Source organism: Elephantulus edwardii, unplaced genomic scaffold (genome assembly GCF_000299155.1).
Source record: "Elephantulus edwardii isolate Elephantulus edwardi_28Jun2011 unplaced genomic scaffold, EleEdw1.0 scaffold00028, whole genome shotgun sequence".
NCBI classification, from domain to species: Eukaryota; Metazoa; Chordata; class Mammalia; order Macroscelidea; family Macroscelididae; genus Elephantulus; species Elephantulus edwardii.
In genome coordinates this window covers 7,407,835-7,423,051 of record NW_006399778.1, presented here as the reverse complement: position 1 = coordinate 7,423,051, position 15,217 = coordinate 7,407,835, and the positions used below count along the sequence as shown (strand labels likewise).

Genomic DNA, 15,217 nt, shown 5'->3' with positions numbered 1-15,217 from the left:
CAGTTACAAAAGGACAAATAATGAATAACACCACTGTTGTAAAATAGGACCGACATGAGAGGTTGGAAGAGACTGGAAAAAGAATAGATTGATAATGAACACTGCAAGAGAACAGATGAGGGAAGAACTGTCTGGAAAGCATATATGACTAGGCATTATATGTATGACAATAATCTGAAACAAACGGTGCACTGCGGCAAGTGCTGGGGGAGCGGGGGAAAGAACCACTGGTATAGTGGCAGAGAGCTTCAGGCTTGCTCTCATCACTGTTGAGAATTTTTTTGAGAAAGAGTTATTTTTCATTTCCCTAATACTTTATGATACCCAAGCAGGAGGAGGGCAACAATGAATAAGAAAAAATATAATTTTTTTAAAAAAAAGACAATATCTCCCATTCTTGTAGCTAAAAGCAACACAAGTCTTCCCCTATGAATCTCAAGGGTTGACTATTTTTGCTCTTTGGGGGTGGGTATATATAGATACCAGGTAAGGTAAGGAGTATATAAGACTTAGCACACAGAAGACATAGCAGCTGTCATTATTTTCAGTCTCTTATGCCTCAGTTTTCTTATGTGTGAATTGAGGAAGCAATAGTCTTGAATGAGTCCTTAGATTCCATTTGATTGCACAGTTCTGGCCTGAAGTAAGACTTGTGGGACCCTCATTTACATGCAGATTCTGTGCCTAGATAATATGTGTTGTTTTTAGGTAATATTGAGTTTACTACAACTTATAGCGACCCTATGCACAACAGATCTGAGTCTTGCATTATCCTGGGCCAGCCATCCTCACAATATCAGATATGCTCCAGTTCAGTATTATAGTAACTGTATCAACCCATTGTTTAAGATCTTCCTCTCTTTCTCTGACCCTCTGTCTTTTCCAGCATGCTGTCTTTTTCCAAGGACTGACCTCTCCTGACAACATGCTCAAAGTACATGAGATGAAGGATGCTTAGAGGCATCCCTGCCTCTAAGATGCCTACTGGTTGCACTTCCTCCAAGACAGACTTCCTTGCTCTTTTGGCAGTTCATGAGATACAGGTACCTGTAGGGCAGAGTTTCTTAAACCTGTAATTAGTGACTTTTGGGGCTAGGAACATTGTTTTAACACTGCAATGTACACTGTAGAATACTGAGCAGCATCTCCAGCCTCTATCTACTAGAGAGATGCCGGTAGCATTCCTCAGTTGTGACAACCAGAAATGTCATTGTTCTTATGTGATGTCAAGTCATCTGTGACTCATAGTGACCCTATGAACAGTAGATCTAAACTCTCTCCTATCCTGAGCCAATCTCACTATCTCTGACTCACCTGCCCCTATTACCCCAACCACTGTTTCAATCCATCTCATCCAGGGTCTTCCTCTCTTACACTGTCCCTCCGCCCTTCCAAGCATGACGTCCTTCTCCAAGGACTGGTTCCTCCTAGCAACATGGCCAAAGTATTTGAGACAGAGCTTCAAAATCCTTGCCTCCAGAGAGCAACTTGGTTTTACCCTCTACAGGACAGACTACTGCTGAATGTCTCCTGTTGGGGGTACATGTGGTAAAACTGCCTCTGGTTAAGAACCACTGGTCTTGGGGCAGAGTGCTTCAGGCTTGCTCTCATTACTTCTTAACATTTTTTCAAGTTATTTTTCATTTCCCTAATACTTTATGATGTCCAAGCAAGAGGAGTTTGGGGCAGGGTCAGCTGGGATGGAAAAAAACTTTGTGAACCAGACTTGGGGGTCAGGGCAGATGATGCTTCCTTTCGAGTTGGGAAATAAACAGCAGAGAGGGAGGATGAAGGCACAGCTTGCAGTGCCAGTAAAAACAGACCTGACAGCTAGGTAGAGTGCAGGAGACAGAGCGAATCAGTATGGGAGGGGCTCCTTGTGCCTGAGGTCACCCCATCTTCCAGTACACTCCCTCTCTTTCATTGCTGCTGACTCGGAACTGACTCATACCTGACCCTCCAACAGGTTCTTTAAGGCTGTAAATTGCATGGGAGGAGGTTGCCCATCTTTCTCTTGTGGAGCTGCTGGCAAATCTGAACCACTAAAAGGCATAGCTTTTGTACTGTTAGCAGGGCAACACCCTATGAACCACACCAACAAGGTGAAAGCGAAATAAGCTACTTATCTATCAACAGGAAGCAGTTCAATAAATCATGTATTCATATACAGCTTTTAAAGGAGGATGGGGAAGCAGGGGGCAAAAAACCACACATACATACAAAAAAAGGATGAGGCAGATCTATAGACTGACAAGGAAATACATCTACCCCAGAATAAATGGACAAAAAGCCAAAATATAGTACAATGGTTGTTGTTGTTGGTATGTGCCATCGAGTTGCCTGCGACTCATAGGAACCCTATATACAACAGCCCTAAACCCTGCTCTATCCTGTGCCAATTGCACGGTCTCCGACACACCTACCCCCATTACCTCAGTCACTGAATCAATCCATCTCATCGAGGGTCTTCCTCTCCTGCTCTGTCAGAGTGCAATGGTTAGGGAAGTGTAGTTGTGTCTGAATGCCAGCTCCTTCATTTACTTTATGTTTATAAATCTTTCTAATGCTCAGTTTTCCTCATTTCAGAATGACAATAATAATAATAATAATAAAAAACAACAGTATCTGGTCCCTAAGTGTTAAAAAACAACAAATGTTACCCTGAGAACTAAGGTATTGCCTGATCCAAACCAAAATATTCTGTATTGTCTCATATGCGTGTCAAAGCTGGACAATGAATAAGGAAGATCAAAGAAGAACTGATGCCTTTGAACTAATGGTGTTGCTGAAGAATACTGACTATACGGAAAAGTGTCAGATGAATGAATACATCTGCCGTGGAAGATGTATATCCAGAATGTTCCTTAGTAGCAAGAAGAGCAAATACTTAACCTCCTTGGGATGGAATGAAGTCCCATATCACACTTGTGGTATGTTATTAGGAGAGACTAGTCCCTGGAGAAGGGCATCTTGCTTGGTAAGGCAGAATCAGCAAGAAAGATGAAGACCTCAACAAGATAACTGACAAAAGGCTACACTGAGTCCACAGATAGCAACAACTGTGAAGACTGAGTGTGCTTCATTCTGTTGTTGAGAGGGGTCACCATGACTGGGAACTGACTCAGTGGTACTGCACCCAATCACTGCTCATGGGACATGGCAAATCCTCAGTAAATGCCAGGATATGGTACTAATCATTTCAGGATGGTCACTGGTGATTCTTTTTTAAATAGTGTATATGTATACATAAAGCTTTTTGCTTGCATAGGGTATTTCTTTAGTTAGAGAGCTGGTGGTGCAGTAATTAAGAGCTCAACTGATAACACAGAGTTTGGTGGTTTGAACTCACCAGCTACTCTGCTGGTGGAAAATGTGGCAACTTCCTTGTATAAAGACTACAGCGTTGGAGACTCTGTGAGGAAGTTCTATTCTGTCCTGTGGGGTTGTTATGTTAGTATCAACTAAAGGTCAGTAAGTTAACTCCCTTCTTTATTTACTGGATATATTTTGGATATATATTGATCTATTGGATATATACTGGATACATTGTCTAGGGAGGATTAAAGGGCAGGGGCTCTTTATAAAGCTCACTGGGAAGATAGGCTGTGAAGCACTTGAAAGTTTGTGAATTACTGTAGCCTTGTCTCTGTGCTTCAACTATGGATAACTCAGAGATTTACCCTACGCAGTTCAACAGAGCCATTCTGGAAAGACGTGATACATCTCAAAACTAATAGCTAGGAGGTGTTTCCCCTAATTGTCAAAGGATCACCAATATTTTATAAGATTTCAGATATTGTTGTTGTGGGTAGGTATTGCTGAGTACGGCTGACAGTGACATTTGAACCCTGTCCTGTCCAGTGCCATCCTCATCACTGACACATTTGTGTCCACTGCTGAGGTCACTGTGTCAATCCACCTCACTGAGGGTCTTCCCTTCATTCATTGACTCCCCCCTTTCCAAGCTTGATATCCTTCTCCAAGGAGTATCCTCTCCTAGCAACAGGCCCAAAGTATGTGAGACGAAGCTGGGTCATCTTTGCCTCCAACATATTTTTATTTCCTTTGAATAGAATTGTAGCAGAAGGATTAGCATGAGACAGTGAGTGAAAAGAGTTTAAATGCTAGTTACTAAGAGGCTACAATGGCTGGCAAAGGGGATTTCAGCAACAATTTAATAGTTGTTAATTCAAGGAGTGGGGAGCAGGTGCTACCAGGGTGTAGAGGAGGCCAAGGCTGGGGGTGACGGGAGAGGAAGGAAATCATGAGGAATCAGGCACTACCCCCGACTCTTGAACCAGGTATAGGTGCCAACCATCCTGTTAGGCCTTATCTGACCACTCCTCCTCTATCCAAACAAAACGACTCATTTTCTCTACTACCTCTGGGCTGCTACCATCACTGTGATACTTTTGCTCTGCATTTCACTTACTGACCCACTTCACTGCCTTACAAGCCTGTGGGGTCCACCAAGGGGTTGTGATGGCACTGCTTTTCTTCCACCACTTTGTAACCTGGGATAATGGCAGGGCCCTTCCTTGTCTGTCTAGGGGAGTAGATCTGATAACAGAGGTGAAGAGCTTCTCACGGTGTCTGGAAAAAAGGAAACTTTTTACTAAGTATTAGCTGTTGGTGCTAATGATTATGAATTTTAAGCACTAATTTAATGTGTAGTAGGCAGTGTTGGCAGTCTCGTGGTAAGAAGCTGTGCTACAATCCCAAAGGTACCAAATTTGACTTCACCAGCTGCTACGCAGGAGAAGGATGGGAAATGTCCTTCTGTGTTATTAACTGACTCTGAAAATCTGCTGGAAGGTGAGCTAAGGGTCAGTTTCGACTCTAGTACACAACAACAGCAACTTTATAACAGGCAATCTAGTGGCTCTTTCACACAGTGAAGTGATACCCCCATGAGGCAGGAATCATTATCCCATTTTACTGATGAGAAAATCTGAGGACCAGAGATGACAAGTTACTTGCCCAAGTTACACAGCTAATTAAGTACAGGAGTCAGCTGGATGTGCCTGGAGCCAGAGCTTTGCATGCAGCCCCAGGAACTAACTCTACAACTCCGTTTAGTTTCATTTCTGTGCCCAGTGTAGGCAGTCACACTACATCTTTTCAGAGATCACAGCTAGGGACCATTTGACAGATGAAAAAGTTGAGACCCAAAGACAGGCAGTGACTTGCCCAAGACCACAGGCTTGTCCTGGAAGATACTTGGAACAGAGGCTTGGGCTCCTGCCTCTCAAGTCTCTCACTGTGTCCCAATTGTGGCTTGAGATTGATGGTCAATAAATACCTGCTGAACGAAGTACCAAGCACTTTAAGTGCTTATTTCTTTCCCATATCAACCCTGCAAGGAATCACTGGCCCTATTTTACAGACGAGAAAACGAACGTGTACAGAACAACACAGACATATCTGGGCCTTCCACAGAGCCTCAGAACGCTGCCTCTCTCAACAGCCCAGGAGGAGAGGGGAAGCTCCTTCAACATGAACAGCCAGCTGGCAAGGTTCTCAGGAATATCTGAGGTTCTCAAGAATAGATTCCATCAGTGCCCTTGGCCTTATCAGCTGCTACCCAGACTGGTTTGGTAAGAATGGAGCTAGACAGCAATGTATGTCCACTAGTAATCTGACTGAATCTGGATTCCCCATGAAAAGCAACGTGATATAGGATGAACTGTGTCCTTCCCTAAAAGAGAGATTCGTTCAAATGCTAATCCCTTATACCTATAACTCTCATCTTATTTGGAAACCAGGTGTTTCTTACAGATGTAACAAAGTTAAGAAGTACACACACTAGATTAAAATGGGCCTGGATCCAATGCCTGGTGTCCTTGTATAAGAAGAAAATTTGAGCACAGAAGTACACAAACTCTGAGAGAGGACAGGTGAATGGTGATAGAGGCAGAGATTGGAGGGATGCTGCCCCAAGCAAAGGAGCAGCAAGGATTGCCAGCAATCATTAGAAGTCTGGACAAATCAAGGGGGAAAAAAACCCCCATAACTTCTGTAGAGCTTTCAGAGGGAGCATGGCCCTGACTCCAAAGAGTCTCCATCTGGTAGAGGTCACAGGGAGCCTACGGCTCCTTTTGTCCCCAGCATGTCCAATAGTTCGTGAGTGAGCTGGAGTGCCTTGAGATGCACACAGGAGGCATATGTACAACAACTCTCTCGTCATCCTCCATGTCTAACTGAATGATTACAGATACTGTTCTGGAAAGAGGAGCAAGTAGCTGCCAAGAACTCCAATTCTACCTCCACCTAGCTGTGTGGCCTCAGACAAGTGATTTAACTTCTCTGAGCCTCCAATTCCTCTTGTGGCAACTGGAATATTAATAGCTCCTCCACTGGGCGGGATTAATGTAAAGAATAAAAATAACCAGCACATGGTGGTGTTGGGTAAATGATGGCTTCTTTCTACCCAGGCCTACATCTGGCTCCCTAAGCAGTTGGATCTGTCCAGCATCCTGAGACACCCCCCTTTATAATAGGCTCCCATTAATGGGTCTTGAACTCCAGTGCAAACGGAATATGAATAAACCACCCTTTGTAAAGACCTCTGCAGTGCAAGATGCCACACATTTCTGGGTGACATACCCTGGCCACATTCAGGTTCTTCCTACTATTCATCCTTCTGTGTAACAGAAGCACATCTGTCATGCAAAGCCCACCCTGGCTGCAGGCACTTACATTTTGGATTCGTAGTCCTTCCATGCCTTCTCCAGATGCTTTCTTGATTCCTGAGGTTTTAAAGAGACAGCCCCACAGGGCGCTTACGGTGTGGAATAAGTAGCAGTCCACTTTGCTATCTTCTGGGAGACCCACCTGTATTGCTCCGAGCCTTCCTTACTCTAACCAGTCTTGCTTCTACAGCCTGATCTCAAACCTGCCCCTGTATCCTCACCCCTAAAAAGACCAAACCAACTCCCTTTCTCAGAACTGAGGGTCTTTTCCCGCTTGACTGTCTTGTTCATGGTTGCCAAGAATCAGTCAGGTTGGGGGGGCCCTGGCCTGGGGTGTGGGGGTGTGATGAATCCTCAGGAGATTGAGATTAGCCATGAAGATGAGGATGGAAGGATGAAGGTCAAACTCCACCCTAACGTTATCCTACTGTTCCCTCCTGCCTGGTCCTACATCATCCTCTGACCAGGAAGTGGACAGGTTGAAAACCAGGCACAGAGAGGATGCCACACAGCAGCAGGAAGACTCTGCTGACCCCTGGCCCAGCTTGCCTGGGCCTCACCCAGACAGGCAGCTCACACCCTCTGAACAGTCAAGTGCCTCAGTCAGCCAAGTGAGAAAGCTGCCTGTCTGGTTTGGGAGGTTCCCAGGCTACCACCTAGCGGAGGGCAGGGAGGAGCCCTCTGGGGGAAGGAAAGCTGCTCCCCTGAGCCTTTTAGGGCAGACTTCCCAGGGAGATTATTCTGTCACCTTCTTTGAGCTTCACTCAGCCTTCAGCCAGAGGCTGCCAGACACAGAGAACAGCCCCGGCGTGGGAGTCAGACCTGGGCGTGGGAGTCAGACCCAGGCATGGGAGCCAGGAGGCCTTGATTCCCACAATAGCTTTTCCACTTGCTAACAGGCCACTTAACTCCCTGACCCTCAACCTCTTCAAGTACCAAGTGGGGATGAGAGTATCTCTAGGCCCTCCCTCATAGGGCCATTGTTAGAGCTGGACAAGACATTGCACATGGAGGCCTGCTAGACAGGTCAGCTGTCCTAGGCTGACCCCAGAGCCAGGCCCTCTAGTCCTCCCGAGGGTCGGAGATGGAGATATCGACTCAGCACTGCTACATGACAGCCTTCTCATTTTCAGCCCGTGGCTCAGCCTCGGTCTAAGTCCCTGCATACAACTCTCTCCCTCCTTCTCACCATGTCTACACCCCTGCTCCCATGCTGAAGCTCACCTGTCGCCCATCCCTCAGTTGTCCCTTCAACAGACTGTCCAGTGGGAAAGAGATAATGTTGTTTAGGTTCTGAACCTGAAAAAAGCAGACAACCCCCACTTCAGGTGACTGTCTGTTCCATGAATCATCATGAGGCCAAGGAAAGAAAGGGATGTGAGGATGGGAAAGGTGGAAGGGAAAGATGGGTGTTAGTCAAAAACCCATAAAGCTGTTGTCTCCCTGCTAAGCCCCATCGACACAGCACCCCCTCATTCAAGAGCATCCTGTGTCAGTCCTGACTGCTCCCTTGCCAGAACACCCTCACTTCTAACTCTATAAAGCCTGCCTGGGCCCTGGGCAGCAGCTGAAAGGCCTGCTGAATCAAGAGCAGGTCTCGGGATTTGAGAAGAAAGCAGATGGGACTGGGAGAGCAGAGGGTGGTGAGGAAAGGAGACAGCCGCAGCAACCCCAGAGTCTGTTCCCTCTTTCCCCAACTGCCCTCCAGGAAACCGTCCCTCACATGGGTTCACCCCTGGATAGTCACCACAGAAGACAAAGTGAAGGTGGGAGAAAGAAGGAAGTTAGTTGTGTGAGAAGTCAGAGAGGAGGGAAGAGAGTATAATGTGTGCGTCAGAGCGTAGGTCAAGGTCTAAGGCATGGAGAACTCCAGGAGAAGAGAGAGCCCTGCCCTTTCTCAGTCAGGTTCTTAGGACCATTGGATTTACCCAGAGCCTAGGCTAAGGGCTGCCTGAGGAAGGCAAGGGGCCTCACCAGGTTTTTGAAAAGTGCAGTCACTTCACGAGTGAACACAGCCAAGTTCAGGAAGCCTGTGGATAGCTCGTGGCTATTCTGGGATAGGTGGCTGTTGCCCAAGGATTCTACAGCCTCCCGGTACTGTTCCTCACTCTCCACGTGGCCTGAGGAGGGGAGGGAAGTGTGCTCAGGACTACCTCCCAGCTGGGGTTGGGAGAGGGGCCACCTGGGCAGGAGGTATCTCACTCACCAAGGCCAGAGCTGTGAATCGCCCGCACAGACTTCTTTATTCTCTGCAGGATGGCTTGGTCTCCTTCCAGACTCTGGAAACAAACAGAAATTCAACCACTAGGAAGAAGGGGGCTTTCTCCTGCAAACACACACAGTGATGCTGGCCTTCGGAACACCTTCCTGTGGCTCCTGTGCACCCCCACCAAACACAGACAACTTCTCCCATCCAGCCCACAGGAAAACCACAGAGCTGTCACAAAACTCCAGGAAGACTACAGGCTTTTCTCCCCAACTCCAACACAGAACAAGCAATGCAGAGACTAAACAGGACACTGTGGGGAGAGGTGTGACAAACCTGGGTGTGAAACTCACTTGCCACTGGCAATAACCAACGTGTTAATCCAGATGAAGCTGTTACCTTCTTTGAGCCCTGGATATTTTGTGTGTGAAAAAAGGATGGCACTTTGGGCTCACTGAGAAGGTTAATAATTTGACAAGTTTGTGTAAAATGGTTGGCAGAAAACCAAAGATGAAAACTTGGACAAATTCCCACGTGATGCTGAGGGAAAGGAGGATGTATCCTTTGGGAGGTGGTGGTGGTGTTATATGCTGACTCATAGCAACCATATGAATAATGGTTCTGAACCTTGCCCTATCTTGATTCCACCGCACTGTCTCACTCACACACCTGACCCTATTGCCATAGTCACTGAGTCAATCCATCTCATCCAGGGTCTTCCTCTCTTGCGCTGCCCCCTCTACCTTTCTAAACATGATGGCCTTCTCCAAGGACGGGTCCTTCCTGGAAATATGCCAAAGGATATGAGATGGAGTTTCAAAACTATCCTTGCATACAAGGAGCAGTTTGATTTCATCCTCTCCAAGACAGACCTGTTTGTTCTCTTGGCAGTTCATGGGATGTTCAATACTCTTCTCCAGTACGACAACTCAAAGATATTAATTCTTGCTCTGTCATCCTTATTCATTGTCCAAGTTTCAGATGCACAGCAAGAAACTGAGAAGACCATGGCCTGGATCAGGCACACCTTAATCTCTAGACTGACATTGTTGCTTTTTAGCACTCTGGAGAGGTCCTTGACAGCTGATTTACCCAAGGTAATTTGTCTTTTGATTGCTTGGCTGTTGATGCCAAGAGTGTTCATTGTGGATCTGAGCAAGATAAAATCATTAACCACTTCCATCTTTTCCCCATCTATTATGAGTCTTCCCATTGACCGGGTAGTGAGAATCTTTGCTTTCTTGATGTTGAGATACAATCCATATTGGAAGCTGCAGTACTTGACCTTCTGCAACAAACGTTTCAAGACCTCAGTTTTGGTGAAGGTTGTATCATCTGCATAACACACTTGTTGGTAAGTCTTCCTCCAATCCTGATGCCACATTCTTCTTCCTAAAGTCCAGGCTCCTGAAGGATCTGTTCACATATAGATGGAAAAGGTATGGAGAAAGGACACACCTCTGATACACTCTTTTCTTGATTTCATTTTTTTTACAGCAAAGAATGTATTTTATTAATCTTCAAATAATAAAATCCTAGTATACACAGGGAGCTCTGGTGGCCTAGTGGTCAGAAGCTGTGCTGCAAACAAAGGCACACTCTTTTCTTGATTTTGAACCATGGAGTGGTGGGCAGGGAGATGATATATCTCAGATACCAGAGTGGAAGAGGACAGAGAGACCACAGTCCACCAACACTGAGAACAGTCAGGACCAGCTGGGCACCTCCAAAGCCGAGGAGCATTGGAACAAACATCAGACTGTGGAAAAGGACAGGAGAGAGAGAGACAGAGAGAGAAAAAAAACACTTCCATGTCCCAGGTGGGCTTGGCCCAGATGAGAAAACTCCTACCACTGTTTCAATGGAAGCTTCTTCTAACCTTATGACACTTTTATGAAATGCAGGTAGCTTGGAAATCATAGAACATCGAAGCTGAAAGTGCACCCAACTCCGAGACAAGGAAATTGAGGCAAAAAGAAGGAAGGACTGTGCCCAGAATCACCCTGTGGGATAACTGCTGATGCAGGGCTTCCTAAGGATGTCCAAGCACAAGCCTCCAACACACAACCCCTGTTTACTCTAACCCCAGCCCTGACTCTTTCACCCAAAAAAGAGATGCTTCAACACGATGGAATTGGTACGCTTAGAACAGTATTTTCAAAGATCCTAACCATGGTCATAGAAGGCATGCACGACCCTGGAGGTAATGCAGATTTCTTGAAGCCATTGGACTATATTAAGTAAGTCTTTGAGGCTGTGTAACCTAGGGCAATTTGCCTATTCTGGGTTTCTTCATTTCATGGATGTTTTGGGTTATTCCAGCTTGAAGGAGCCTTGGTGGCGGAGTAGTTAAGTGTTCAGCTGCTAAATGAAAGGTCAGTGGTTTAAAGAGACCATCAGGCGCTCTGCAGGAGAAAGATGGGGACTCGGCTTCCATAATGATTTACAGCCTTGAACGCTCTCTGGGGCAGTTCTTCTCTTTCCTAAAAGGCCACTAGGGGTCAGAATAAACTCCCTGGCAAGGGATTTTTAGGGAGGGTTTTTTGGTTTTGTTTTGTTTTTTTCAATTCAAAGCTTTAGCGAAAAGAGCCAAAGAGGCAGGGAAGAGGAGGTTCAATGATCAGTCGTGGTCTGGTCAGAGTCATCCGCACTTTGGAAACACAAAAAGCGGATATTTGTTTTTAATTATACTTTGAGTGAAAGTTTACAGAGCAATTGGTTTTCCAACTCATAGGAATTTTGTTTTCTAGAAATAATTATCATCCCCACAGTGTAAAAGTACTCTTCCCATTTCCTCACTGTGATTCTCATTTCCATTCATAGTTCTAGCCTGTCTTTTCTTGCCTTCTGAGTTTTTACATTGGGGAAAAATCCCCTGGGTGAATAATGCTGTTATGATTTGGTGTGGTTGATTATTTAAGAAGTGAGTACCTCCACAGTGTTATTATTCACCTTATAAGCCCATCTAGTTGGATAAAAGTTGAGCCATAGAAATAAGGTTAACTTCAGACTTACAAGGTTTCTAAGAGCAATGGTTGAATCACTGAAGGTTGATGGGGGTAGGGAAAAGCTAAGCAAGAGGCCAAAAGTGACAGGATTGTTGGTAAGAGGAAGTAGGAAGAGATGGTAGGGAAGGGGATCAAACAGGATTACAAGAGGCCAGGGCAGATGGAGGACAAATAAGGAGTTGTTATTGGTGGTGGTAGATGGCAGTGGGCAGCATATAACCATCATCATCTACAATCCTTCATGGTCTCCAAGAGTAGGGAAGGGATCCGTCCGTGCAACATTTATCTCATGATGTGCTAGGGTGCCAGATGAGCAGTGAGAAACATATGAAGTTAAGGAAGGGCTCTAACTCTTACAAAATTTTTATTTCATGTAATGACCTAGTCTTTGTAACATAACAATGTAGAAGAGTGAGGAGTAGTTGTATCTGAAAACCATCTACATCAGGGTATAAAGGAAAAATAACACCACTCTCTATGGTATTATGGGGCTCTGAGATTCAAACTAAAAAAAATTCTGACAGTAGCTTGGGAAAGGGAAGGTATACCGGTAAGGGCAGAGAGATGTCCAGAATCCCTGTAATAATGCTACCACAGAGTGATGGTGAATCAGGAGTGGGGATTCAACTCTTAATATCACTTAAAACTATCTTCCTAGGCGGTACTAGCCCAGCCAGTTCTAAATCTCTTCGTTAAAAATAGGAAAAAATAATGTGGGGAGGCTTATGTGAGGTCATAGACAAGACAGCATGTGGCGAGGCTTGCAGCATTTGGAAAATATGAGGCTGATTCTTACTGTGATTCATTATCTGACTCTGTATGAGATCAACCCTCACTACTTATGCTTGAGACCAGAGGTAGGCCCACTTAATCCCTGCCACTCAGGGGTTCTCCTGGACCACAGCATCAGCAGTACCTGGGAACTTGTTAGAAATAAACTCCCTTACCCTATACTGCATGAATCAGAACCTAAGCACAGGGCCCAGAAGGCCTCTGAGCACATAAAAAAAACTTCTCCAACAGGGTAAAAAGGAAAACCACAGACTGGGAAAAAATTTAGTAATAACATATCTGATAAGGAACTCATATTTACAATGTATAGAATACTCCAGCACCTTAACAAAAAAAGGTAAAAAACCCAATCACAAAATAGGCACAAGGTATGAATAGACACTTTACCAAAGAAGACATTCAGATAGCAAACAAACACATGAAGAAATGTTCAAAATCCCTAGCTATCAGAGAGACGCAAATCAAAACAACTATGAGATATCATCTCACTCCAAGGACAATAGCCAAGTTCAACAGGGCAGCAAACAACAAATGCTGGTAAGGTTGTGGAGCGACTGGAACTCTTATTCACTGCTGGTGGGAATGTAAAATAGTACAGACACTATGGAAGGTGGTCTGGTGCTTTCTCAAAAAAGTTACAAATAGAAGTATCATTTGACTCAGTAATTCCACAAATGGAAATATACCCTAAAGAAACCATTGCCATGACTCAAACAGATGTATGCACACTCATGTTTATTGACGTGTTATTTATAATAGCAAAGAGATGGAAGCAGACTATAGTGCCCAATGAATGGACAGAAAAAACGTGGTACATTTACACAATGAAATATTATGCAGCATTAAAAAAACAATGAATTTCTAAAACACTACACAATATGGGTGAGCCAGTAGAACATTATGTTGAGTGAAGTATCCCAGTTACAAAAGGACAAATACTGCATAACACTATTATTATAAAATAGGATTGACATGGTGATTTGGAGGAGGATAGGAAATGAGTGGATAGAGAATGAACACTGCGTTGGAACAGATGAGGAGAAGATCTGTTTGAAAGGAATATATGATTAGATGTTATAGGTATGACAACAATCTGGAACAAGGGGACATTATAAAGTGGACTGGATGAGGGAGAAAGAAGGGGGAAATGTGCAACAATGAATGAATGAAAATCCAATCTTTCTGTAAACTTTTTTGAAAATTATATAAAGAAAAAATGAAGGCCTCTGGGTTTCCCTGATGCATATTAAAGCTGAGGACCATTGGTTGAATTCTACCCTGCAGAGAAGCAGTGCACCATCATGACTACAATTCCTACACTACCAGCACTGCATTCCCTCCAGCTCTGTCAGTGGCTTGTTTTGTGGCCACTCTGTGTCTCCATTTTTACAGTCACTGTTGTGAGGTGTCATCTAGTTGACTACAACTCCTAGCGACCCTATGGCAAATAATCTTGAACCCCGCCCTATCCTGTGCTATCCTTACAATCTCTGATATACTTGAGCCTATTATTACAGCTACCACGTGAATCCATCCTGTTAAGGTGTTATGGTCTTTCTCTCTTTCTCTGACTGTGTTTCCTAACATTGTGTCTTTTTCCAAGGACTAGCCACTCCTGACATGCCCAAAATATGTGAGAAGTTTCACCATCCTTATCTCTAAGGAATAATAAAGTTGTAAGGAAAATGAAATAAATTCACATAGGAAAAGTGCTCAGAATATTGTCTATTATTAGATGTTAAGAATGTTATCTATTTAAAAATTAGATGGAATTCAATTTGTGAATGGCATAACTTTCCTTGAGCTAATTAATTGTATTTGCTCCCTGCCTCAATCCAGTGATCCTACTCAGGAAAGATGCAGGAAATCTCAGGTGCCTGGGGCCACAGAAAACCTTCTGGAGAAGTCACGGGGAACAAGACGTTACATGTTCTGAAAGCCCGCTCCAAACCAGGCATGTTCCTGGTCACCCTCCTAGCCATCCTTCTGAGGTAGCCTCATTAACCCTAATTTAAGGATGAAGCTGGTAGGTGAGTGACTTATCTAGCTAGTCTGCCCTAGCTAGTCCAACCTTACACAGTGCTGGACAGCAGGACATACACCTAAATCTAGCCAAATCTAGAACCAATGTTCTCTCTGCACTGCCACACTGCCCTGTAAGTCAGATGACGTTCTTTGATTCTGGAACTTGATTGACTTCTGAGCTCTACAATCTCTACCACATACTCTCAATATTCCCTCAAACTCAGGGGAAGGCCTGTCCAAAGGAAACAAGATCATCAACGTCAAAAACATGAAGCATTATCCTGGAAAGAAATGAAATATGTTCATATTGGCTCTGGAGAGGGTTCCCAGGACCAATAATTGGAAGGTAAGGAGACAGAAACTAATTTCAGCTCAGAGGGAAGAAGGTTTTTCTAAGGAACAACAAGTTATTCCTTGGAAGAGAGAACTCCCCATCACGTAAAGCATTCAAGGGCTTTTAGATGCTAAAGATCCAGGCAATGGATTTTGGATTA

The 15,217-nt window shown here is 44.6% G+C and overlaps 1 protein-coding gene across 2 annotated transcripts in view; it reads right to left on the bottom strand.

Annotated features, from left to right (window-relative positions):
- The window catches only part of ASAP3 (ArfGAP with SH3 domain, ankyrin repeat and PH domain 3), a 64,890-nt gene that overhangs the window by 12,237 nt on the left and 37,436 nt on the right, over window positions 1–15,217 (bottom strand). The window contains exons 2-5 of one of the 2 annotated variants that reach the window (XM_006883530.1): window positions 8,899–8,971; window positions 8,667–8,812; window positions 7,917–7,991; window positions 6,700–6,749 (exon numbers count right to left, since the gene is read on the bottom strand). In XM_006883530.1, the coding sequence (XP_006883592.1) occupies window positions 6,700–6,749; window positions 7,917–7,991; window positions 8,667–8,812; window positions 8,899–8,971 (344 nt within the window). Of the gene's footprint in view, window positions 1–6,699; window positions 6,750–7,890; window positions 7,992–8,666; window positions 8,813–8,898; window positions 8,972–15,217 lie in introns of both variants that reach the window. The other variant, XM_006883531.1, reaches the window with a different exon arrangement.